The 27,505-nt window shown below is 43.5% G+C and overlaps 1 protein-coding gene across 2 annotated transcripts; it reads right to left on the reverse strand.

Annotated features, from left to right (window-relative positions):
- Positions 1 to 44: 44 nt before the first annotated feature.
- STX5 (syntaxin 5) lies at positions 45 to 27,371 on the reverse strand. 2 transcript variants are annotated; one of them, XM_059931816.1, is made up of 11 exons: positions 27,235 to 27,371; positions 26,305 to 26,396; positions 25,033 to 25,103; positions 24,812 to 24,867; positions 24,623 to 24,693; positions 20,795 to 20,911; positions 20,660 to 20,716; positions 20,404 to 20,485; positions 19,826 to 19,932; positions 19,535 to 19,656; positions 45 to 795 (listed from the first exon to the last, which is right to left on the reverse strand). In XM_059931816.1, exons 2-11 carry the CDS (start codon positions 26,365 to 26,367, stop codon positions 636 to 638), a joined length of 906 nt encoding a protein of 301 aa, XP_059787799.1. In that variant the 5' UTR covers positions 26,368 to 26,396; positions 27,235 to 27,371; the 3' UTR covers positions 45 to 635. The 2 variants fall into 2 exon arrangements, with proteins under 2 accessions (XP_059787799.1, XP_059787798.1); XM_059931815.1 differs by having other exon boundaries at positions 26,305 to 26,548.
- Between the last annotated feature and the right edge of the window lie 134 nt (positions 27,372 to 27,505).

The raw sequence follows: 27,505 nt of genomic DNA on the forward strand, positions 1-27,505 counted from the left end.
CTAGGCCTTTTGACGCTCCCACCCAAAAATGATGACATGGCTAGTGAGGCTGACAGTCTTGTTGTAATTGGGAGAAAACAGGCTGCAGCACATTTGGCAGATTGAGAGTCACCTGCAGCCAAAGTTGGGGTTATGCAGGCAGCCGGGGGGCTCAGGGCCCCCTGCCTCACATGGTGAAGAGAGGAAGAAGAGGTCAAATTCTAACCCAGATGGGAAAGTTGGTCCCTGGACCAGTTTCACTTCCTCTCCTCACTCTCAGGAAGGTGGGGGAGGACATCACCTCCCCTTGCTGCCGAAGTTTCTTTTGCGACAGGCTGGGGAGGGTTTATAAAAATCTCCTAGTGGAGACAACCTGCGCGTTGAGCCCCCCAGTTGGCCTCTGCTCCCTTCCAGCCACTTCACAGCAGAGTCCAAATCCAGAACCGTGTGTGTTTCATGGGCTGGAGGGTGGTGAGGGGAGGACGGGGTGGCCAGAGGCAAGGAGTCGGGGATTGGGGGCAGTGGCCATTCTTAGCAGTTCGAAGGAAACAGGGCCTTTCTCCCAAGCACCCTGCATAGGCTCAGTGGCAGCTCTGGCCACCTGCCCTCCCTGGAGGGTTCCAAACCCCCATGGAGTGCCTCAGAGTGGAGAGGGTTCAGGCAAGGAAGACCACAAAGATGATGAAGAAGACAATGAGGATGAGGAAGATTTTGACCATAAGCCACCGGTTGGAGGTGACCGACTGGAAGTACTTGAGGATCTCTGAGTGGGCGGCCTCAACATCCAGCTGGGCTCCCAGCACGTTCTCGTCGATCCTGGGGATAGGGCCAGGAGGAGGGGAAAGAGAATGACACTGGATTAAAAAGAATGCTGTTGAAGTGTATTTTCTGCATGTATATATATTTGTATTGATATATAGAAAAAGCTCTGGAAGGGTAATATAAACAAGTCTTGGCTGTGGTTTGAAAATCAACTCTGCAACTTATTAGCTTATGACCCTAAGCCAGTCATTTAACCTCAAGTCTCATTTTCCTCAACTGCAAAGGAAGGAAAAATGAGGATAACACAAATCGTAAGTTTGTTGTCAGTCTTAAATGAGTATATAAAGTGCCCAACCCATACTAAGAGGATCCAAAATGTTAGTTATATTTTTTTGCTCATCGGTATTTACTGATTTTTGTCTAATAAACAGTATTGCATTTGTAAAAAGGGGGATAAGTTCACAGACCATTATGGTAAGGAAACCCTGGTTCTGAGTGAGAAAGGAAGAAAAAGTTGATGATATGGACAGGAAGTCAAGGGATAAGAAAAGCCCTATATTAGGAGAACATGTCTCTCAGGATATAGAGAAGTTCTCAGAACAATGGCAATCTCTTGAGACACTGCTGAGGAAAATCAAACATATCCCAGCTAATCTGAATATGCAGTCCTAAAAACCAAATATAAACCCTGGTCTTTGCAGGGAGTCGCTGGGAGCAGGCACCTGTGGGAGCTGTGAGGTCAGAGAAGTTGGTGGAGCCTGGTAATCAAGTAGGTAAGTGAGAGGAAAGGCTGGGCCAGTGGCTGCAAGCCCAAGGTCCTGGTAAGGTGGTCAGGAGGACGGTGAGCTAATCTCTGTCCAAATACAGGAGCCTGGATTGTACATGACTCCCTGTTTATGTCAGGGAGGCTAATTGAAGTATCAGGTTTCCTAGCTTTTGGCTATAATTACATTTCTCAGTGTGGATGCGTTTGTCATCTCATACCCAATTAAGCTCATGCATATTGGCAATTATAATGGCTTTGCTTAACAAAAATGGGAAAACAATGAATGCAATCTGGCATATAAAAGATTTTAAATGGGAGTCTGTGAATGAAATCTAATACAAGGAAAGAAATTACTATTATTCTATAGTAATTTTAAGACAGAAAACTTCTTTAAGGAAGAATGTCAGCTAATAAATGTAGAAGGAATGAGCAAATTAGAAAATTACCATTTTGCAACACACACTCTCACAAACGAATCAGGCAAGGACCATCAGGGGGCTAAGGAGCTGGAAATTTCACAGGGACTCAAAGCATCACTCCACAGATGACTCAGTCTGATGGTCACCACCTTGAACAAGTGGCCAAACTTGGTATCACCAATAAAAGAGATAACCTCATCAAGTGCCTACTGATATGATCATCTTCGTAGCCAGCCAAATACATGGAACTTAAATTTAATCATAGGGAAAACAGTGGACAAATAAACATGTAGGACCTCGTACAAGAGACACTGGCCTCTTCAAAAAAAAAAGTAAGTATCACACACACACAAAAAACAAAAGCAGACTACAGAGACACAACAATCAAATGAAATGTGTGAATGTTGCCTGAATCTTAAATTCAAGGAAAAAAGCTAAAAACTTTTTTTTTTAGAACAGTTGGGGAAATTTGAGTATGGACTGAGTACTGGATTATGTTGGAGAATTGTTCATTTTCTTAGGCTTGATAATGGTATTGTGGCTGCTCAGGAGAATACCTATTTTTGGCAGATGCTTGCTGAAGTAGCTGGGGATAAAATGTCATGATGTTTGCACCTAATTTTAAATGATTCAGAAAAAAAAAAAGGTGAGAGGAAGCAAATGTGATAAAATGTCAACAGTTGGTGAATCCAGGTGAGAGGAATATAGGTGTTCCTTATGCTATCCTCCCAACTTTTCTATAGTTTGAAAATTTTTAATTTACAAGTTGGAGGTAAAAGGAAAATGACTGAGTAACACTAGATCAGCAGTTTTTCTACCTTAGAAAAAAATAAGAATCACCTGTTGAGCGTCTCAAAAACGCAAATTCTTTTTCTTTTTTTTTTTTTCTGCCAAGCCAAGTGACTTGTGGGATCTTAATTCCCCGACCAGGGGTCGAACCTGAGCCCACAGCAGTGAAAGCGTGGAGTCCTAACCACGGGACTGCGAGGGAATTCCCTGGCGGTCCAGTGGTTAAGACTCAGCGTTTTCACTGCTGTGAGCCGGGGTTTGATCCCTGGTTGGGGAACTAAGATCCCACATACCACAAGGAGTGGGCAGAAAAAAAAAAAAGCAAATTCTTAGGTCTCACATTCAGAGATTCTAGGGTGGGGCCCAGAAAACTACATACTGAGAACTTTGGACTAAATCAGTGGTTTCTCAAGAGGGTGCTCAAATCCAGATCCACTGGCATTTGCAGGAAGCAAACACAAGAATATCTGAGTCTATTTTAAAAATATCATCCTTTCAAAATTTCAGTTTCTTTTTCATATCATTGCCCACAAATTTTCTCTCCTTTGTTATTTCCCTTTTATGTTTCAATCTACTGCCAGATTGCTTCTGAGCCACTCAACTGAAATTGCTGGCACTGATCCAATTAATCCAAGCCCCCTGATCCAAGTAATGCTTGAGGATCCTTAATTCACACTTCCTTTCTCAGGGGCACCAAGAAATAACGACCCCTTTCTCCCTAAAATTCTTTCCACCTCAGTTTCACATCTCTTTGCTTTTTTCTCTCATCTCCCTAAAACTTCCTCCTCAGTCTCTTGGACAGATTCTTCCCTTCACCACATATGCCTGGAATCCATGGGGAGCTGTCCTGTCCTTATTCTCACTTTACCCATTGTCCCTGGGTAGTCTCATCTACCTCCATGGTTTCACCAAGAAGCTGCTGACTCCCAAGTCCTTATCTCTAGCTTAGGCCTCTCTTCTAAGCATTTAGACCATGCATCTCATGCCTCTCAGCTGTCCCAGAAAAAACCTCATTCTCCTCACCCAGCACCAGTCTGCGGCCTCTTGCGTTCTCTCCCTATCCCCAGATCCAGGAGGACTAGCTCACAGGAGCAACGACAAATGTTTGCTAAACCAATGAACAAATGAGTACTAACACCGAAAAATACTTATGACACTTTTTCAAGGAAGACTAGAATGTAAAGTTGTATACATACTATAACTCTAACTTTTTTTAAAAAATAAAAGGCTTTCAGTTTTGTTTTCCGTTTGTTTGTGGGGTTTTTTTGTTTGTTTTCTGTTTCTTTTTGGCCTCGCTGCGTGGCATGCAGGATTTTAGTTCCCTGTCCAGGGACGGAACCCATGCCCCCTGCAGCGGAAGTGCAGAGTCCTAACCACTGGACCGCCAGGGAATTCCCTAACTCTATTTAAAACACACATGCAGGGGCTTCCCTGGTGGCGCAGTGGTTAACAATCCACCTGCCAATGCAGGGGACACGGGTTCGAGCCCTGGTCCGGGAAGATCCCACATGCCGCGGAGCAACTAAGCCCATGCGCCACAACTACTGAGCCTGTGCTCTAGACCCCACGAGCCACAACCACTGAGCCAGCGTGCCACAGCTACTGAAGCCCATGCACCTACAGCCCATGCTCCACAACAAGAGAAGCCACCACGATGAGAAGCCCACGCACCGCAATGAAGAGTAGCCCCCGCTCGCTGCAACTAGAGCGCGCACAGCAACGAAGACCCAATGCAACCAAAAAACAAAAACAAAAACATTGTAGCCTGAGAAGCTCCAGTGTTTATGGCCTAACTCAGCAATTCAACTGAATTCCCTAGGTCTCAGTTGAACCAGATAAGAATCAGTCAATCCTCCTGGTTCTAGGATCAAGACTGCTGTCTTCACAGTGCCGTTAAATTGCCCATTTAAATATGTGAGGCTGCTTAATGCATTGGTGTTGGGAAACCTGCTTTATACAAATGCAGGTGTTCAGGCAGTTTCACTTGATCAACAACCAAGAGTACAAGCGCTCTGCTTGCTAGGTGCTGTGGGGAATAAAGAACATCCAGGCCTGGACACTGCCTGAAGGCATCAGAGCAAGTGGGCGGGAATGTGTGAACCTGTGGATTCCTCAAAACTCCCACACCTCCTCTCCTTGATTCTCTCCACTAATGGCCTTTCTTCTTACCGAACTGAGAACATAGAAGTAGTCTGAAGAATTGGGCAAGGTAAAAAAAACAGGTTCCTGGCCTCACACTTGGAGATTCTGATTCCACAGATGTGAGTGCAGTGGACTGCCAGGAACCTTCATTTTTTTTTTTTTTTCCAGGAGAAAATATATTTTTAAATTAGGTATAGCTGATTTAAGATACTATAGTAATTTCAGGTATAAAACATGGTGATTCAAAATTTTTATAGATTATACTCCATTCAAAGTTATTATAAAATTTTGGCTATATTCCCTGTGCTGTAAAATATTTATATTCTTGTAGCTTATTTATTTTATATATAGTTTTTATCTCTTAAACCCCTCCCCCATCTTGCCCCTCTCCCTTCCCTCTCCCCATCAGTAACCACTAGTTTGTTCTCTATATCTGTGAATTTGTTTCTGTTTTGCTATATTCATTCATTTTTTTCTTTCCATTTTTTAAATTGACGTATTGTTGATTTACAATATTATATGTTTTAGATGTACAACATAGTGATTCACAATTTTTAAGTTATACTCCAATTAGTTATTATAAAATATTGTCTGTATTGTCTGAACTGTACAATATATCCTTGTAGCCTATTTTATACACAGTAGTCTGTACCTCTTAATCCCCCACCCGCATGTTGCCCCTCCCCCTTCACTCTCCCCACTGGTAACCACTAGTTTGTTCTTTATATCTGAGTCTGTCTCTTTTTTGTCTCTTTCAGTAGTTTGTCTTATTTTTTAGATTCCACATATAAGTGATATCATACACTATTTGTCTTTGACTTATTTCACTAAGCATAATACACTCCAAGCCTATTCACTGTTGCAAGAGTTGCTGCAAATGGCAAGATTTCATTCTTTTTATGGCTGAGCAGTATTCCATTGTATACATACACTACATCTTCTTTATCCATTCACCTGTTGATGGACACCTAGGATGTTTCCATATCTTGGCTATTCTAAATAGTGGTGCTGTGAACACAGGGGTGAATGTATCTTTTCAAATTAGTGTTTTCGTTTTCTTTGGATATATACCCAGGAGTGGAGTGGAACTGCTGGACCATATGGTCATTCTAATGTTTTTACTTTTTTGAGGAACCTCCATACTGTTTCCCACAGTAGCTGCACCAATTTACATTCCCACCAACAGTGCACAAGGGTTCCCTTTTCTCCATATCCTTACCACCATTTGTTATTTGTGGTCTTTTTGATGATAGCCAGTCTGACAGGTGTGAGATGGTATCTTATTGTGGTTTTGACTTGCATGTCTCTAATGATTAACAATGTTGAGCATCTTTTCATGTGCCTGTTGGCCATCTGTATGTCTTCTTTGGAAAAATGTCTATTCAGGTTTTCTGCCTTTTTTTTTTTGGCTGTGCTGTTCGGCTTACAGGATGCCAGTTCCCTGACCAGGGATCGAACCTGTGCCTCCTGAATTGGGAGCACAGAGTCTTAACCACTGGACCTCCAGGGAAGTCCCTCTACTCATTTTTTGATCGGGTTGTTTGATTTTTTGATGTTGAGTTGTATGAGCTGTTTATACATTTTGTAAATTAACCCATCAGTCATATCATTTGCAAATATCTTCTGTTTTGGTAAGCTATCTTTCTGTTTTGTCAGTGGTTTCCTTTGCTGTGCAAAACCTTGATTCGGTCCCAGTTGTTTATTTTTGGTTTTGTTTCCTTTGCTTTAGGAGATGGATGCAAAAAATATTGCTATGATTTATGTCAAAGAGTGTTCTGCCTGTGTTTTCTTCTAGGAATTTTATGGTTTCTGGTCTCACATTTCGGGTCTTTAATCCACTTTGAGTTTACTTTTTTTTTTTTTTTTTTGATGCACCATGTGGCTTGTGGGATCTTAGTTCCCTGACCCGGGCCCCTGGCAGTGGAAGCGCAGAGTCCTAACCACTGGACCACCAGGGAATTCCCACACTTTGAGTTTACTTTTGTATATGGTGTGAGAAAATGCTCCAATTTCATTCTTTTACATGTAACTGTCTGGTTTTCCCAGCATCACTTACTGAAGAGACCGTCTCTTCCCTACTCTATATTGATGCTTCCTGTGTCATAGATTAATTGACCATAAGTGCGTGGGTTTATTTCTGGGCTCTCTATTCTGTTTCATTGATGTGTCTGTTTCTGTTTCAGTACCATAGTGTTTTGATTACTGTAGCTTTGGTACAGTCTGAAGACAAGGAGCATGACACCTCAAGCTCTGTTCTTCTTTCTCAAAATTGTTTTGGATATTGCAAGTCTTTTGTGTCTCCACAAAAGACTAAATGCCATTACTTCACAGGTGAATTCTATCAAATATTTAGAGAAGAGCTAACACCCATCCCTCTCAAACTCGTCCAAAAAACTGCAGAGGAAGGAACACTCCCAAACTCATTCTATGAGGCCACCATCAGCCTGATACCAAAACCAGACAAAGATACTACAAAAAAAGAAAATTACAGACCAATATCACTGATGAATATAGATGCAAAAATCCTCAACAAAATACTAGCAAACAGAATCCAACAACACATTAAAAGGATCATACACCATGATCAAGTGGGGTTTATCCCAGGAATGCAAGGATTCTTCAATATATGCAAATCAATCAATGTGATACACCATATTAACAAACTGAAGAATAAAAACCATATGACCATCTCAATAGATGCAGAAAAAGCTTCTGACAAAATTCAACACACATTTATGATAAAAACTCTCCAGAAAGTGGGCATAGAGGGAACCTACCTCAACATAATAAAGGCCATATATGACAAACCCACAGCAAACATCATTCTCAATGGTGAAAAACTGAAAGCATTTCCTCTAAGATCAGGAACAAGACAAGGATGTCCACTCTCACCACTGTTATTCAACATAGTTTTGGAAGTCCTAGCCACGGCAATCAGAGAAGAAAAAGAAATAAAAGGAATACGAATTGGAAAAGAACAAGTAAAACTGTCACTGTTTGCAGATGACATGATACTATACATAGAGGATCCTAGAGATGCCACCAGAAAACTACTAGAGCTCATCAATGAATTTAGTAAAGTTTCAGGATACAAAATTAATGCACAGAAATCTCTTGCATTCCTCTACACTAATGACGAAAAATCTGAAAGAGAAATTAAGGAAACACTCCCATTTACCACTGCAACAAAAAGAATAAAATACCTAGGAATAAACCTACCTAGGGAGACAAAAGACCTGTATGCAGAAAACTATGACACTGATGAAAGAAATTAAAGATGATACCAACAGATGGAGAGATATACCATGTTCTTGGATTGGAAGAATCAATATTGTGAAAATGACTATACTACCCAAAGCAACCTACAGATTCAGTGCAATCCCTATCAAATTACCAATGGCATTTTTTACGGAACTAGAACAAAAAATCTTAAAATTTGTATGGAGACACAAAAGACCCCGAATAGCCAAAGCAGTCTTGAGGGAAAAAAAATGGAGCTGGAGGAATCAGACTCCCTGACTTCAGACTATACTACAAAGCTACAGTAATCAAGACAATATGGTACTGGCACAAAAACAGAAACACAGATCAATGGAACAAGATAGAAAGCCCAGAGATAAACCCATGCACCTATGGTCAACTAATCTATGACAAAGGAGGCATGGATATACAATGGAGAAAAGACAGTCTCTTCAATAAGTGGTGCTGGGAAAACTGGACAGCTACATATAAAAGAATGAAATTAGAACACTCCCTAACACCATACACAAAAATAAACTCAAAATGGATTAGAGACCTAAATGTAAAACTGGACACTATAAAACTCTTAGAGGAAAACATAGGAAGAACACTCTTTGACATAAGTCACAGCAAGATCTTTTTTGATCCACCTCCTAGAGTAATGAAAATAAAAACAAAAATAAACAAATGGGACCTAATGAAATTTCAAAGCTTTTGCACAGCAAAGGAAACCATAAACAAGACGAAAAGAGAACCCTCAGAATGGGAGAAAATATTTGCAAACGAATCAATGGACAAAGGATTAACCTCCAAAATATACAAACAGCTCATGCAGCTCAACATTAAAAAAACAAACAACCCAATCCAAAAATGGGCAGAAGGCCTACATAAACATTTCTCCAAAGAAGACATACAGATGGCCAAGAAGCACATGAAAGGCTGCTCAACATCACTAATTATTAGAGAAATACAAATCAAAACTATAATGAGGTATCACCTCATACCAGTTAGAATGGGCATCATAAGAAAATCTACAAACAACAAATGCTGGAGAGGGTGTGGAGAAAAGGGAACCCTCTTGCACTGTTGGTGGGAATGTAAATTGATACAGCCACTATGGAGAACAGTATGGAGGTTCCTTAAAAAACTAAAAATAGAACTACCATATGATCCAGCAACCCCACTACTGGGCCTATACCCAGAGAAAACCATAATTCAAAAAGACACATGCATCCCAATGTTCATTGCAGCACTATTTACAATAGCCAGGTCATGGAAGCAACCTAAATGCCCACCGACAGACGAATGGATAAAGAAGATGTGGTACATATATACAATGGAATATTACTCAGCCATAAAAAGGAACGAAATTGGGTCATTTGTTGAGACGTGGATGGATCTAAAGACTGTCATACAGAGTGAAGTAAGTCAGAAACAGAAAAACAAATATTGTATATTAATGCATATATGTGGAACCTAGAAAAATGGTACAGATGAACCAGTTTGCAGGGCAGAAATTGAGACACAGATGTAGAGAACAAACGTATGGACACCAAGGGGGGAAAACGGTGGGGGGGGGTGGTGTGATGAATTGGGAGATTGGGATTGACATGTATACACTGATGTGTATAAAATTGATGACTAATAAGAACCTGCTGTATAAAAAAATAAATAAAATTAAAATAAAAAAAAGACTAAATGCCATTAGTATTTTATAGGGATTGCACTCAATCTGTAGATTGCCTTGGGTAGTATGGTCATTTTAATAATATTAATTCTTCCAATCCAAGAACATGGAATTTTGTTCCATCTGTTTGTGTCCTCTTCAATTTCTTTCATCAGTGTCTTATAGTTTTCCAAGTACAGGTCTTTTACTGCCTTAGATTTATTCCTATTCTTTTTGATGCGATTGTAAATGAGTTTCCTTAATTTTTCTTTCTGGTAAGTTTGTTGTTGGTGTATAGAAATTCAACAGATTTCTGTGTATTAATTTTGTATCCTGCAACTTTACTGAATTTATTGATGAGCTCTAGTAGCTTTTTGGTGGCATCTTCAGGGTTTTCTATGTATCATGTCGTTTGCAGTGACAGTTTTACTTCTTCCTTTACAATCTGGATTCATTTCTTTTTCTTCTGATTGCTGTGGATACAACTTCCAATACTATGCTGAATAAAAGTGGTGAGAGTGGGCATCCTTGTTCCTGATCTCGAGGATATGCTTTCAGCTTTCCACTGAGTATGATGTTAGCTGTGGGCTTATCATATATGGCCTTTATTATGTTGAGGCATGTTCTGCCCACTTTGTGAAGAGTTTTTATCATACATGGATGTTGAATTTTGTCAAAAGCTTTATCTGCACCTATTGAAATGCTCTATAATTTTTATTCTTCAGTTTGTTAATGTGGTATATCACACTGATTTGTGGATTGAAACATCCTTGCATCCCTGGAATAAGCTCCCACTTGATCATGGTGTGTATTTTTAATGTATTGTTGGATTCAGTCTGCTAATATTTTGTTGAGGATTTTTGTATTTATGTTCATCAGTGATATTGGCCTGTAATTTTATTTTCTGTGATATCTTTGGTTTGGTATCAGGGTGATGCTGGCTTTGTAGAATGAGTTTAGGATCACTCCTTCCTCCACAATTTTTTGGAATAGTTTGAGGATAGGTGTTAACTCTTCTCTAAACATTTGGTAGAATTCACCTGTGAAGTGATCTGGTCCTGGACTTTTGTTGGAAGTTTTTTAAAATTACTGATTCACTACTGGTAATTGGTCTGTTCATATTTTCTATTTCTTCCTAATTCATCTTGGGAGATTATACGTTTCTAGGAATTTGTTCTCTGCTTCTGGGTTGTCTATTTTATTGGCATATAGTTTTCATAGTAATCTCTTTTGATCCTTTGTATTTCTGTAGTATCAGTTGTAACTTCTCCTTTTTCCGATTTTATTGTCTTAGGCCCTCTCTCTTTTCTTCTTTATAAGTTTGGCTAAAGGTTTATCAATCTTGTTTATCTCTTCTTACTTTCATTGATCTTTTCTATTTTTTTTTTAGTCTCTATTTCATTTATTTCTTCCCTAATCTTTATTACTTCTTTCCTCTACTAACTTTGGGTTTGTTTGTTCTTCGTTTTCTAGTTCCTTTAGGTGTAAGGGTAGGTTGTTTGAGATTTTTATTTCCTGAGGCAGGCTTCTATTGCTATAAACTTCCCTCTTAGAACTGCTGTTGCTGCATCCCACAGATTTTGGATTATTGTTTTCATTTTGTCTCCAGATAATTTTTATTTCTCCTTTCATTTCTTCAGTGATCCATTGGTTGTTTAGCAGCATATTGTTCAGCCTTCACTTGTTAGTTTTTTTTGCATTTTCTTCTTGTAGTTGATTTCTACTCTCATAGCATTGTGGTTGGAAAAGACGCTTGATATGATTTCAGTTTTCTTAAATTTACTAACACTTGGTTTGTGGCCTAGCGTGTAATATATCCTGGAGAATGTTCCATATGCACTTGAAAAGAATTTGTATTCTGCTGCTTTTGGAGGAATGTTCTCTATATAAACCCATTTGGTCTAATGTGTCACTTAAGGCCAGTGTTTCCTTATTGACTTCTTGTCTGATGTGTCCATTAATAGAAGTGAGATATTAAGGTTCCCTACTATTATTGTGTTAGTGTCAGTTTCTTCCTTTATGTCTGTTAATATCTGCTTTATATATTCAGGTGCTCCTATGTCTGGGTGCATGTATGTCTACAATTGTTATATCTTCTTATTGGATTGATCCCTTGATCATTATGTGATGTCCTTCTTTGTCTCTTGTTACAGTCTTTGTTTTAAAGTCTGTTTTGTATGATATAAGTATTGCTACCCAGCTTTCTTATGATTTCCATCTGCATGGAATACCTTTTTCCATCCCCTTTCAGTCTGTGTGTGTGTCTTTAGATCTGAAGTGAGTCATATATAGGCAGCATATATATGGGTCTTGTTTTTGTATCCATTCAGGCACTCTATGTCTTTTGATTGGGGCACTTAGTCCATTTACATTTAAAGTAATTATTGATAGGTATGTACTTATTGCCATTTCGTTAGTTGTTTGAGGGTTGTTTTTGTAGTTCTTTTTGTTCCTTTCTTCTTTTGTTCTCTTCCCTTATGATGTGATGACTATCTTTGGTGTTATGTTTGAATTCTTTTCTCTTTTTTGTATATCTATTATAGATTTTTGGTTTATGGTCACCATAGGTTTATATATAGCAATCTATAAATATACATATGTGGTTATTTTAAGTTGCTGATCTCTTAAGTTCAAATGTATTTTTACTCCCTTCCCCCACAGTTAGTTTTTGACATCATATTTTACAACTTTTTGTTTTGTGTACCCCTTACTTACTTATTGTAGATATAGGTGATTTTACTCTTTGTCTTTTAATTTTCCTACCAGTTTTGTAAGTGGTTGATTTACTACTTTTACTGTATATTTAATTTTACCAATGAGCTTTTTCCTTTCATAATTTTCATGTTTCTAGTTGTGGCCTTTTTTTACTTAGGGAAGTCCCCTTAACATTTCTTCTAAAGCTGGTTTGGTGGTGCTGAACTCTTTTAGCTTCTGCTTGTCTATAAAATTTTTGATTCCCTCATCAAATCTGAATGAAAGCCTTGGCAGGTAGGGTGTTCTTGCTGTAGGTTTTTCCTTTTCATCACTTTAAATATATCATGTCACTCCCTTCTGGACTGCAGAGTTTCTGCTGGAAAAGTCAACTGATAGCCTTATGGGAGTTCTCTTGTACATAACTTGTTATTTTTCCCTTGCTGCTTTTAATATTCTCTGTCTTTAATTTTTGCTATTTTAATTACAATGTGTCTTTGTGTGGTCCTCTTCAGGTTGATGCTGTTCGGGACTCTCTGGGTGTCCTGGACCTGGATGTCTGTTTTCTTTCCCAGGTCAGGGAAGTTTTCAGCTATAATATTATGTCTCCCAATACGTTCTCTGTCTCTTTCTCCCTTCCCCTCTGGGACCCTTATAATGCAGATGTTAGTACACTTGATGTCCCAGAGGTCTCTTAAACTGTGCTCACTTTTTTTTTTTTCTTTTCAGTTTCAGTGATTTCCACTACTCTTTTTTTTTTTTTTTTTTTAAAGGCAGGTGGATTAGGGTCTGGAGGATATTTATTTATTTATTTATTTTATTTTTGGCTGTGTTGGGTCTTCGGTTCGTGCGAGGGCTTTCTCTAGTTGCGGCAAGCGGGGGCCACTCTTCATCGCGGTGCGGGGACCGCTCTTCATCGCGGTGCGCGGGCCTTTCACTATCACGGCCCCTCCCGTTGCGGGGCACAGGCTCCAGACGCGCAGGCTCAGTAGTTGTGGCTCACGGGCCCAGCTGCTCCGTGGCATGTGGGATCTTCCCAGACCAGGGCTCGAACCCGCGTCCCCTGCATTAGCAGGCAGATTCTCAACCACTGCGCCACCAGGGAAGCCCTCCACTACTCTTATCTTCCAACTCACTGATCCATTCCTCTGTATCATTTAATCTACTGTTGATTCCTTCTAGTATATTTTTCATTTCAGTTATATTCATCCGTTTGGTTCTTCTTTACATCTTCTAACTCTTTGTTAATCTTCTCACTGTGTTCATCCATTCTTCTCCCAAGTTCCTTCATCATCTTTATGATCATTACCTTGAACTCTTTATCAGGTAGTTTGCCTATCTCCACTTCACTTAGTTCTTCTTCTGGGGTCTTAACTTGTTCCTTTGATTGGAACATGCTCCTCTGTTACCTCATTTTGCCCAATTTGCTGCTTTTATTTCTATGTACCTGGTAGGTTCGTTATGTTTCCTGACCTTAGAGAAATGGCCTTTCGTAGGAGATGTCCTATGCATCCCAGCAGTTCACTTCCCTCGGTCACCAGAGCTATATGCTCTAGGGCTGCCCCATGTTGTGTGGGCCCTTCTGCTGTGGTGGGGCTGACTAGGCGTAGGTGGCCCAGTAGGCATGGCTGGCCCCTGGTCTGGCTAGTTGCCAGGCTCTGCCTTGTGCAGCGGCTGCCAGCCACTGGTTGGCAAGATCTTCATTTTTTATAAGCTCTATAGGGGGAGGGGGTTCCTATGAACACCCAGGTTTGGCAACCAATGGTTAAAAGGATGTTTGTTTATTTATTCAACTACTAGGTGCTGAGTCCCAGGCATTTACACAGTGCCATGAGTTCAGCTATCTTGGTCCCTCCCCCCAGCATCTGCTTTCCCAGCTCTCACTAGCTCGTCTCAAAGCCAAGTCCTCTACTTATCCACTGGATCCCACTTCCTCTCACCTTCTCAAAGACATAACTTTAAGATTCTTCCCCCTGCCTGCTATATTATCAATTTTTATTTCTCTGCTGGATCATTCCCATTAGAATACAAACATATGGGGCTTCCCTGGTGGCACAGTAGTTGAGAATCTGCCTGCCAATGCTGGGGACACAGGTTCAATCCCTGGTCTGGGAAGATTCCACATGCCACGGAGCAACTAAGCCCGTGCGCCACAACTACTGAGCCTGCGCCCTACAGCCTGTGAGCCACAGCTACTGAGCCACGTATCACAACTACTGAAGCCCACGCACCTAGAGCCCGTGCTCTGCAACAAGAGAAGCCACCGCAATGAGAAGCCTGCACACCACAACAAAGAGTAGCCTCCACTCACTGCAACTAGAGAAAGCCCGTGCACAGCAACGAAGACCCAATGCAGCCAAAAATAAATAAATAAAATAAATTTATTAAAAAAAAAAAAAAGAATACAAACATACTTTAATTTTCTCCCATTCTTTAAAAAAACAAAACAAAAACCTCCTGTCTTCCACTGGACAAATTGGGAACAATCTGAACATTGAAAATAATCATTATCCTAACTAATTGTAATATAAAACATAAATAAAAACCTTAAACCCGTAATGATACTCAAAAACAAGGAAGAAATAAAACAAAACAAAAAACCTCCTTGGTCACTACTATGGCACCTACTCCATAACTATTTACTCTGAAAATACAGGAAAATAATTAAGGTTTATCCAGCCTAATTAAGATGAACTTCAGGGGCTTCCCTGGTGACGCAGTGGTTGAGAATCTGCCTGCCAATGCAGGGGACACGGGTTTGAGCCCTGGTCTGGGAAGATCCTACCTGCCGCGGAGCAACTGGGCCTGTGAGCCACAACTACTGAGCCTGCGCGACTGGAGCCTGTGCTCCGCAACAAGAGAGGCCACGATAGTGAGAGGCCTGCGCACCGCGATGAAGAGTGGCCCCCGCTTGCCACAACTAGAGAAAGCCCTCGCACAGAAACGAAGACCCAACACAGCCAAAAATAAATAAATAATAATTTCTAAAAAAAAAAAAAGATGAACTTCAGCTCATGCAGTTAATAAAGGAAAGCTCTTCTTTACAGAAAAAACACACCCAAATTAGATAAATTGATTCAGACCAGACAAGCATCATAACTGGCTACTAGAAACATTAGGTTAAAGGCTTTTTGGGAAAAAAGCCTTTAACCTAATGTTATGGGATAAAGGGTATCCCATAATCACTTGCTGATCGCAAAGAAGAAAATGTACTTTTAAAAGGAGAGATTATCTGTTACTACCTTAATCAAGTGATCAAACTTGTTCTAGATAATACAGGGTCAATCTGACATTAAATGCCTCCTAATGAGATGTAATTTGTTGATATATATATATCAGCAAAATAAATATATAGTTATAGTTGATTTTTTTTGGCCGTGCCACGTGGCTTGCGGGATTTTAGTTCTCCAACGAGGGATCAAACCCAGGCCCTTGGCAGTGAAAGTGCTGAGTCCTAACCACTGGATCACCAGGGAATTCCTACAGTTGATTATATATATGTGTGTGTGTATATATATATATATTCCTAGAAGACGAAAACAGAAAGAGAAAGAGGCAGAAAAAAATCTTGAAGAAATAATGGTCAAATATTCCCTAAACTTTGTGAAAGACATAAATTTATACATTCAAGAAGCTCAGAGAACCCCAAGCAGCATAAATTCAAAGAAGGGGCTTCCCTGGTGGTGCAGTGGTTAAGAATCCGCCTGTCAATGCAGGGGACACGGGTTCGAGCTCTGGTCCGGGAAGATCCCACATGCCACGGAGCAACTAAGCCCGTGAACCACAACTACTGAGCCTGCGCTCTAGAGCCCATGAGCCACAACTACTGAAGCCCAAGCGCCACAACTACTGAAGCCCATGCGCCTAGAGCCCATGCTCCGCAACAAGAGAAGCCACTGCAATGAGAAGCCCGTGCACTGCAACAAAGAGTAGCCCCCGCTCTCAGCAACTAGAGAAAACCCATGTGCAGCAGCGAAGACCCAATGCAGCCAAAAATTAAATAAATGAATAAATAAATTTATATTAAAAAAAATAAAAGTAAAAGAATTTGTCATCAGCAGAACTGCACTACAAAAAGTACTAAGGAAAATTATCCAGGTTAAAGGGAAGTGATGGAAACTGGGTATTAGGGAAGAAATGAAGAGCACTAGAAACAGTAAATATATGAGTAAGTATAAAAGACTATTTTTTCCTCTTAATTTCTTTAAGATAAAAATTATACTATCATATTGTGAAGTTTATAAAGTATGTAGATGCAACAAATATGACAACTAAAGCATAAAAGATGGAGGAGAGGGTTGCAAAGTTCTCACATTTTATATGAAGCTGACTGTGAAAAGTTAATGATGCATATTGTAATCCCTAGAGCAACCACTGGAAAAAAAAAAAGCAATTACATATAGCTAAAATACCAACAGACAAATTTAAATGGAGTTAAAAATTTTTTTTTCCAACTGTTCAAAAGACAGGAAAGAAGGAAGAGAGGAACAAAAAACAGAAGGGAAAAACAGAAAAAAAAATAGTAAAATGGTAGGCCTAAATCCAACCTTAGCAAAAATTATTAACTATTAATGAACTAAACACTCCAATTAAATTCTCAGCTCTCATCTTGCTTGGCCTATAAGCAAAATTTGTCACAGCTGATTCTTTCCCTGAATCATTTTCTTCTCCTGGCTCCTAGGACACCACATTCATTTATTTTTCTTCCTACCTCACAAGCTGTGCTCCTGTTCAGTGCGCTCCCTCAGAACTGAGAACTGAGTCCAGAAATAGCCCTGGGACTCAGTGCTTGATCCTCCTCTTAGAACTCCCTTGGCCTAGTTTCAAAGTCCAATTCTGCCCACTCTTGGCCCAGACCTGTCTCCTCAACTCCTTATATCTATCGGCCTGTTCACTATCTCCACCTAGATGTCTAACAAACAACGGTCCACCTCTTGCTGGACGTGTCCAACACAACTTATTTTGCCCCAAATCTACTCTACCCTGCGTAACCAGCCCTATTTCAAGTGAAGAGCATGAATCCCTCTGATTGCTTACATCAAAAGCCTGGAGTTATCATAAATTCTTTTTCTCTCACGCCCTGCATTCAGTTCATCAAGTAATTGATCCTATTGCTTCTACCTCCAAAATACATCCAGAGTGCAACTACTACTCATACAACCTTGGTCCCAGCTACCATCACCTCTTGCCTAGATTACTGAAAAGGCCTCTGCACCCATCTCCCTGCATCTATCCTAGGTCCTTACAATCTGTTCTGACTACAGCAACCAAATGATTCTTTTAAAATAGAAGTCAGAGGGAATTCCCTAGCAGTTCAGTGGTTAGGACTTGGCGCTTTCACTGCAGTGGCCTGGCTCAATCCCTGGTCAAGGAACTAAGATCCCACAAGCCACGCAGTGCGGCCCAGAAAATAAATAAAGCAGAAGTCAGATAGTATAACCGTTCATCAAAACCCTGCAATGGCTCCCCATGTCACTCAGAGTAAACGCTAAATCCTCACACTGGCTTTAAAAGGCCCCACATGATCTGGTCTCCCATTTCCCTTCTAACCTCACCCAGTACTACTCTCCTTCTCACCTGTCCCCAGATGCAGTGGCTTCTTTGCTGTCCTTTAACTCATCAGACATATTCTTGCCTGAAGGCCTTTACACTGGTTCTTCCCTCTGCCTGGTACTCTTCTCCATATATCCACATGGCAAACTCCCTTACCTTCCCCCTTCTTGGATAGACGTCATCTTCTTAATAGGGCCTCTCTTAATAACCATCCTATTTAAAATTACAACTTGCTCCTCCAAACCTAGAACTCCTGATTAGTTTACCCTACTCTACTTTTATTTATGGGTTTATCACTGGGCAAAAATATATACTGGACCATTTACTTATTATGTATATTTTAACTTATCTATCTCCCCTACAACAATGTATATTCCACAAGGGGAGGGTTCTTTGTCTCTTTCATCCTTGACTGTATCTCCGTAACTGACTGAATGAACGCTAAGTGCCAAAGAGGAGCAGATAAAATGCCTCGTGCAGTAGCAGGGGGCCCCAGGGGAGCAGAGAGGCCTTCCCGTGCGTGGGCTCTGCCTACCTCCCTCCAGTCTTATCCTGTACCTTTCTCTTCCTGTTCATTGCTTTCCAGCTGCACTGGCCTTCTTGATTCTTTTTTTAAAATTTTTTAAAAAATTAATTAATTTATTTGGTTGCGTTGGGTCTTCCTTGCTGCACACAGGCTTTCTCTAGTTGCATCGAGTGGGGGCTATTCTTTGTTGCAGTGCACAGGATTCTCATTGCAGTGGTTTCTCTGGTTGTGGAGCTCGGGCTTTAGGCGCATGGGCTTCAGTAGCTGTGGCACGTGGGCTCAGTAGTTGTGGCTCACGGGCTCTAGAGCGCAGGCTCAGTAGTTGTGGTGCACGTGCTTAGTTGCTCCGCAGCCTGTGGGATCTTCCTGGACCAGGGATCGAACCCGTGTCCCCTGCATTGGCAGGCGGATTCTTAACCACTGTGCCACCAGGGAAGTCCTTTGATTCTTTAATACAGCAGGACTGTCCCATCATAGGGCCTTTGCTCTAGCTGTCCGCACTGCCTAGACAACTCTTACCCTCTCCTTTGCATGGTTGGATCCCTCTTGTAGTTCATGTCTCTGCTTAAACATCAAGTCTTCAGAGCAGCCTTCCCTGCCGCCCAATCTGATATACCTCCTCCATCACTTTCTGAACACCTCATCCGACTTTAATTCTCAGTATAGCCCTTATCAGTACCTGAAAATTTCTTCTCAATTCTTTTTAACAGCTGTTCTCACCCACACTATTAAATTCCATACTACAAAGTAAGCTCCACAAAATAGACTTAACTGTGCTATTCATCACTGTATCCCCAGCACCTAGGACAGTGCTTGACAAGGAACAGGTGCTCAATTAACACTTGTTGAGTGGATGGAGGCAGGTGAACTTGACCCTATGGGTGGACAGGATTCACTTCTCTTTCAAAGGGCATCAAGCTGTCCCTGGGGACCTTTAGGATGCCAATCCACAGGGAAGAGAAGGCTCCTGTTTTTGAAGTTAAGGAGAGAAAGAATCTCACCTCTGAATGGTTTCTTCCTGTTCCTTAACCATGTGTGCCAACTGCTGGAAGATGGAGCCCAGCTCAACAATTGTGGACTCAATATTCTGCATGGTGTCTGCCCGGCTCTGGATGTAGGAATCCTTCAGAGGAGAGACAGCATACATGAGCACTGGGAGCTTCTGCAGGGTAGGGCCTGCCTCTTTAGGACCCTCCACTTTGCCATTCCACCCATGGCACATTCCAAACGCTTGCTTGTGACCACAGAGGAAAACAGAGGAGCAACTCCTCCCAAGCTCAGAGCGTGGATACCTGCTCATCAATGAGCTGCAGCTGCTGGCTGGTCCTAGAGTCCATCATGTTAATGGCCACGTCCCCAGAGGCTCGAGACTCCGCCCCCAAAACCACAGCACTGCCCCCTGGGGGAAGAAAGAAGACACAGCACTTCTTAGTGGTTAAAAGGTTCAAAGCCCACATGCTCTGGATTTGAATTCCAGCTCTGGCACTTACTAGCCTTGTGACCCTGGACAAGTCATTTAACCTCTCTGAGTCTCAGTTTCCTCACCTGTAAAATGGGGGATAATAATAGTTGCTTTCTCAAAAGGTGGTTGTGAAAATTAAATGACAGAATGGGAATACAACGAGTAAGTGCAAAAAAAATTAGAAACTGTCATTCTTCTGAACATGATTGAATTCACCCCCAACACTGAGAATGCTGGAGACTAGGTATGGATCATAAATCCCAGCAATCAGGTCTGACCTCTGAGAGACAAAGCCTAGCAACCTCCTTGGCCCTCCATTCTCCTACCAAACCCCTGCCTTTGGAAGATACCAGAACCGGAGTAACTAAGCCTTATCCATCAGGGCTCCCTGTATTGCCTGTGACTTACCTAGGTGGTTGGGGGCAAGGGGCAGGGCTGACACGGGTGCCCGGGAGAACTGCTCCCGCCGGCTCCTCTGCTGCTTCAGGTTCTAGGGTTGGGGAAGAAATGCAAAGGTCCTGAGGCCGCTGGAAAGCGGGCACATTAAAGAGATTTCTCCTGGTGCCCGTGACCCTGTTGCCCTTGCCCTTCCACGTGTCCCCTTCCCACTTCCCTCTGGGGCCCTCACCCCGATTCCTATCCCTCCTACACAGATTCTTCTCACCTCTGTCCTCACTTCTAAAACTGATTTGAAGTCATTGGACATGGAGGCCAGTTTTGACTGAAAGAAAAGGAGAGAGGGTCAGCCAGAGAAGACAACGCCTTCCTCCCTTCTGCCTCTCCCTCTCCCGGGTCCCACCTGCAGGGAGACCACGATGGTGTTGGAATGGGTTTGCAGGTGCCGGCCGCTCTGGCTGCCCTTGGCTCTCACGAAATCTTGAAGCTGGGCGATTTGTTTGTTGAGGCTATTGATGTCCTGGTGAAAGAGCCAACAGAAAAACTGAGTATCAACCATGGGGTCCTCAGCCAGCGTGTCTCCCACATGGACATCTCTGGCAGGGATGGCAGGGTGGACATTATTAGCAGGGGTGATGGTATCTTGTACAGACCGGAAGGGCCTGCTGGGATAGTCCAAGCTCTGGAGTTTGCTCAGGCTCAGTCCCTGCGGGGTAGAGCCAGAAAGAGGTGAAATATGGCCCCGTCCATTCGTAAAGACCTGAGGTGTTTACTCCCTCCACCCTGCTGTCCTACCCCCACTGTGAGGCCATGCTCATGGCCATAGAACCCTTCAAAAGGCCAAAATCTCAGACCCAGAGCATGCTGAGCAACAAAGCATCTGTGCTGTACTCAGGAGACGGGAAGAGTCAAAGGCACCATGGCTTCCCAGAAGCATCAACGAAATGCTTTTTATATACAGAATTCCTTTTAAAAATTACTACTGCAAAAGAGTGAAAGATGTGACTTGTCTAACGCTATACACGATGAATTAGTAGCACAGCCAGGCTTTCTACACCAGGCCAATGGATCACCTGCTTCCCAATCCTGCCTGCCAAGGGCCTCGTGAGACAAGCGAGATGAAGGAGGCGGCTGGGAGTGGCAGAGAAAGCTTGCCGCCCCAGGACAGCAAAGTCCAGGGAAGGACCAGAGGAAGAAGGAGGGAGAGGGGGAAGAGTTCAAAAATAGTGAGCTCAAGGAACAGGCTAGGAAAAAAACTAGATTAGGGACTTCCCTGGTGGCACAGTGGTTAAGAATCCACCTCAAGCCCATGCGCCTCAACTACTGAGCCTGCGCTCTAGAGCCTGAGAGCCACAATTACTGAGCCCACAAGCCACAACTACTGAAGCCCGTGCACCTAGAGCCCGTGCTCCGCAACAAGAGAAGCCACCGCAATGAGAAGCCCACGCACCGCAACGAAGAGTAGCCCCTGCTCGCCGCAACTAGAGAAAGTCCGCGTGCAGCAACAAAGACCCAACGCAGCCAAAATATAAATAAATAAATAAAAGTTAAGAAAAAACTAGATTAGGCAACTTCTACAGTCCCTCCAATAGTACCCCCAGGTAGTATCCCTCCAATTAGTACCCTAGCCCCCAAAGTTCTCTTGAGACCCCTGGACAATTTCTGCTGCTGGCTGCTCTGTCCCTCTGGAGTTAATGGAGCCTCCTCACAGCCATGTGTCCAAAATTGCATGCCAGGTTTTCTCCCATAAAATCTCCTCCCCCAGGAACTTAGAAAATGGCACCACTCCCCACTTAGTCGCCCAAGCTAGAAGCTTCTAAGTCACATACTGACATCTCCTTAACCCAACCTATATGCCACAGCACAACCATAACCTACACTGAGCGTTTACTACATACTCAGCACTTTGTGAACAGAACAGCGGTCTCGGGTTTGATTACTGTGCGCCATGCAACCTGCTAAGCAGCTTACGACTTTCTCTTAACATAGAAAATAACTCTTAATTTCCCCCCCAGAGCTATTCCCCCTTCCTTCTTTGCCATTTTGGTAAATGGCACCACCGCTCACCAGTTGCTCAGAAAAAAACCTTAAGAAATCATCCTCAATTCCTCTCTCCTTCCCTTAATCCACAAGGAACCCACAAAGAACCCAGCTGATTCCAACATATACTCTGAATGTGTCCACTCATCTCCTTCTCTAACAGAGCGACCCTAGTCCAAACTGTCCTCTCTCTAAAAATTGCCCAGAGCCTCCTAAGTGATCTTCCTTTTAGAATTTGCCCCCTACAATCCACTTTCTACACAACAACCAGAGTGATCTTCTAAACCAAAAATAGTGCATGTCATTTCCCTGCTTCAAAATCTTCCAAGAGCTTCCCACTAAACTTAGTACACGATCCAAATTCCTTACCTAGCTTACACGGGCTATGTGGTCTCGCCCCACTCACTCCTCTGACCTCACCCCCCCAAAGCCCTCCTTCTCACTGCCTGTGCTGCAGCCACGCTGGCCTGTTTCACAGCCTTTCACATCAAGGTTGCCCAGGCCTCGGGGCCTTTCCCTTTGCTAGTCCCACTTTCTGGAATGTGCCCCCGTCAGATCTTTGGATGACCAACTTCCTCCTTACCATTCAGGTCTCCGTGTCCCTTCCTCAGCCAAACCATCCTAGATCACCCCATATAAAGTAGGCCCCTACCCTGAGGAACTCACTCACCTCATTTCTTTAATAGGATGTGCCACTACCTGAAACTGTCTCTTCTGTCTGCTTGTATAGTGTCTGGTTCACCCATTCAGCAAGGAAGTTCCCAAGGGCAGGGACTGCATTTGTCTTGTTCACTGCTGAAGCCCCAGAACCAGGCAGCCAAAGTCACTCAATAACGTGAGTGATTGAAAAAATAAACTAATAAATCCTCGTAACAACCCTGTGAGGTGGGTACTGTTATTATGCCCTTTTTATTTATAAGTGAACTGAAGCTCAGAGTAGTTAGGTAGCTTACCCAAGGGCACACCATAATTGGTGAGCCTGGGATTTGAAGTCTGTCTAAATCCAGTCACTGGTTCTTAAATGCCTATGCAATGATGCCCCAGTAGTTAACGGAACCCTCTCTTTTCTACTCAGCACAGCATCTCCAGAATGTGTCTGCCCTTTGGCCTCTGCCGTAATCATCTTCATACTGGAGGACTGCACAAGCCTAGCCTCTCTGACCGTTCGTGCTCCAGGGTGTTCCTTTTTCCCCCATGGTCATTCAGTTTCTCATTTTATTCTTATTACATTGTTCCAGGAAAGAAACAAATAACACTGTTAGAACTGCTATACTAGGGTCTTGCAGACAAAATTGGAATCCAGGTTCTAATCGTCTTTGCAGCCCACACACTTCAGAGTGATTCCACACTCCTTAGCAAGCCCCCATGATGATCTTCACAGACAGCTACCAGTCTACCTTTTCAGCCTCATCTGCTGCCAATCACTCATTCGATCAACAAATACTGAGTACCTAATACACGCCAGACACTGTTACAGGCATCTGGGATACATCCATGAACAAACAGAAAGAAAAATCTCTGCTCTTATGGCATTAGCACTTTTTTTTTCCTTTTTTGAGGAAGATGAGGTAAGTGGGAGGAAACAAACAAACATAAGTTAATTATAGAGACCATTAGAATGTAACAAGTGCTATAAAAAAGAAACTAGAGCAACATAAGGGAGATGAGAGTTCGGGGCGCTGGGGTATTAAACAGCATGGTGACAGCAGGCCTCCCTGGGCAGGTGATATCTGAGCAAAAACTTAAACTTTCCCTTTTATAAGACATGCCTCTGCACACACTGTTTCCTTTGTCTGGCATGTTCTTCCACTGCTTCTCCACAAGCCTTGAAACCAGCTCAGATGTCACATCCTCAATAAAATCTTTCCCAGTGTCCCCAGACTATCTCATTCATCTTTTCATAAGCTCTTTTCTGTACCACTTGCCTCCTATTCATTGTAAGTGTGAGTTTATGGGGCTGGATACCTCTTCTAGACAATAAGCCCTTGAAGGCAGGTATCTTGCCTCGTAATGTTTGTGTGGCAAGTGCCCAGCGCGGTGCTTTGTACACAGTAGATGATCACTGACACAATGGATGAGTGGGATGTTTGGGGCTGGCTCTAGAAACTTTTCTCTGGGACTCTAGAGCAAGGGAAAATGATGGAAGTGATCCAACTGAAATGCTGGGCTCTCCCGATTGCTAGTCGCTCACCTGTTTGATAATATACGTTAGCTCCTCAATTTCCACTGCTTTATCATCAAAGAGGGACTTGCGCTTTGCCACTGCAGAGACAAACAAGAAGCCACGACAGGTGAGGTCGAAGACCAGGCTCAGGAAGTATGGTTCCTCCGCCCTCCCGGGTTCACTGCCCCAGTTCTGAAAGGCCCCGGGAACACTCACAGATTGTCAGCTTCTCCAGCTTGGCAAATGTGTTGCTGAGGTCTTTCCCAATGCGCCTGCAAACGAGCATTAATGGGAACACTGCGGGAAGGGAAGGAGAGAGCCTTTCCCACATTAGCACCAGCACAACCAATCCCAGTCCTCACGGCCAAGGTCACCACAGGCAAGGCTACCTCTCCTCAGACACTGGTCATCCCACCACATAACTTCTCTCAACTCACTTGGCCATGAGGGTGAATTCACTGCGCTGCCGGGCAGCACGCAGAGCTGGCTTGTTTGTCTGGATTCCATTCTGAAAAGCAACGTCAAGAGGTAAAACTTTAGTTTTCCCTCCCCATTTCCAGCTTTCACTGTTCCTCAGGTGTCTACTAAACTCACCCTCTAACACTAGCGGCATCCTCCACCAGACGGTCCATACAGGTAGACCTGGGTTCAAATCTAGGTGCCACCTCTTACTACATGGGGGGTTTGGGGCAAGTTGCGTAAACCATTCTGAATCTCTACTTCCTCTTCTGTAAAATGAAGACAATCCACACACCTCTTGTTCTTGCTAAGATTAAAAAACCTAAGGGTTGGGACTTCCCTGGTAGTCCAGTGGATAAGACTCAGCGCTCCCAGTGCAGGGGGCCGGGGTTCGATCCCTGGTCAGGGAACTAGATCCCACATGCTGCAACTAAGAGTCGCATGCCGCAACTAAGACCCAACGCAGCCAAAAACAAATAATAAAATAAATATATAAATTTAAAAAAATTAAAAAAAAAAAACCTAAGGGTTGTAAGTTATTTTAGCCAAATACCAGGTCCATTCTAAGCACTAAATAAATGGTAACTAGTATTACCATTCTATTCCTCCAATCCGGGAATCAGAGAGGATAAACTTAAAACTCATGGAGATCGTACAGAAGAGCAGCTAACAAGAGCTGACCAGTAAAAATATTTTAAATTACATTTATTCAGGTTCCACTTGGATTCAGAAAGTCTGGACCAAGACAAATCTAATTTTTTAAAAAGCACTCCAAAGTGGTTTTGATTAGAACTACTTATTTAGAAACCTTCCTTCATTTTACAGATACAAAACCTGGGGTCCAACTAGATTAACTTCTGTGTTGTCACAGAGCAAACGTGGTAAAATTATACTGGAACTAGAATTCAAAGGGCTTGTCTCTGAGCTAAAAGCTCTTTCGAGAACCTGTTTCTTATCCAAACCAAATATACTTGCAGCCACCTCCTGCCCTGAGATATTCCTTCCGGAATACCAACCCTACGCTCAGGGAATTCCTGATTTAATAATAATAAAAAAAAGCCTAGATCCTTGCCTCTAGATTAGCTAGCCCACATCTTCTCTGTTGCTTGGTAGATCCTACCACCCTCCCCAAGATGGACCAGTTCTCCATCGGGCTCCCCCAAGAATTACTTCAAACAACGGTGCTAGAGCACCGCCTCTCCCAGGTCTGAGTAAGAGTCGCTCTTGCCTTTCCCACTCCAGGTCCTTACCTGACGGCTCTGCAGGGACTTGCAGGCAGACAGGAACTCCTGGGTCCGATCCCGGCAGGACATGGTGTCGGGAGGGGGAGGGACCAGGGCCACTGGGGGGGGCAGAGGGGCGATGTCGCTGCTGCTATTGCCAGCAGTTGCAGGGGACAGGACCTGTGTCTTTGAGAGACCCAGGTAGACACCCTGATCCGTGTTCTTAGATCCGTAGCGTTTCCGCGGGATCATTGAGACGCATAACCTTGGACTGTGGTGGAGGGGAGAGTGTCATTCCCCAGGCAGCCTCCTTCCCCACAAATCCCCCCCAACCAGCAGATCCTCGGGGCCCCTCTGCACTTGGCACGGACTTTCGCGCCCGAAGCCTCCCGCAGATCCTGGGGCCGAACCGCAGCGGGCAGGACCCCGCTTCTTCTCTGGCCCAAGCCGTCCCGCTCCTCAGACTCTTCTCCCAACTTGGTTCTGGCGGCCAGAGCGCGGGCCGGGCCCTGAAGTAGAGGCAGGGCCAGAGCCAGGTCCTGTGGCTCCGAAGCTCCAGCCCGGCCCGTGCAACTGCCCTAGGCCCTAACTGGGCCCTCTCGTATCCACGGGTTCCTCCGACTCGTCAGGGAGAAACGGTGACGGACCTCCTGAGAGGGACACACTTCGGTGGGCGGAGGGGGGAAATCTCTAGGTGTTTATTAGAAGCAGGAAGTACCACCCTCGATTCGCCTAAGTCCCACCGTCTGGAGGACTGCAACCACTGATTAGCTAAGGCCGACGTCTTTCTCAACAGGGGCTTTCCTGATTGGACGGCGACGTATTCGCTCACTTCGAGCCGGGCCGGCAGGACTTGCCCGCTTGCCCCTGGTTCCCTTCCCCCCAGCCCGCGCCGTCCCCGGAAAGAACTGTCCAGAGCAGACACTGCGGTCAGACTCCTCTTAGAGCGTGTCCTACCTCCTCTCTGCCGCCTGGCGCCGCCGCCGCCACCGCCACTGCCACAATCCCTCGGGTCGTCACCGCCTTCTCCCCGGGAACCGAAGCCGCCGAAACCCGACCAAAGACTAGAAGCCGCCACGTCACCCACACGTAACCCCACCCCCGGAGACGAGAGGGCGGTGCCACGCCTTTTCAAGCCCGGCGACCCGAGAGACACGCCCCTCCACCCAAACGCAAGCGCAACTCCGCTCTCCCATTGGCTAGGCCGCAACCGTGGCCCCGCCCCCAA

The sequence above is a fragment of the Balaenoptera ricei genome, chromosome 8 (assembly GCF_028023285.1).
Source record: "Balaenoptera ricei isolate mBalRic1 chromosome 8, mBalRic1.hap2, whole genome shotgun sequence".
Classification (NCBI taxonomy): domain Eukaryota; kingdom Metazoa; phylum Chordata; class Mammalia; order Artiodactyla; family Balaenopteridae; genus Balaenoptera; species Balaenoptera ricei.

Coding starts and splice junctions, on each gene's coding strand:
- STX5 (XM_059931815.1), bottom strand. CDS start 26,529: ATGATCCCGCGGAAACGCTACGGATCTAAGAACACGGATCAGGGTGTC. Junction 20,717..20,794: donor CCATCGTGGTCTCCCTGCAG/GTGGGACCCGGG, acceptor CTTTTCTTTCAG/TCAAAACTGGCCTCCATGTC. Junction 20,486..20,659: donor TTTTAGAAGTGAGGACAGAG/GTGAGAAGAATC, acceptor CCCCAACCCTAG/AACCTGAAGCAGCAGAGGAG.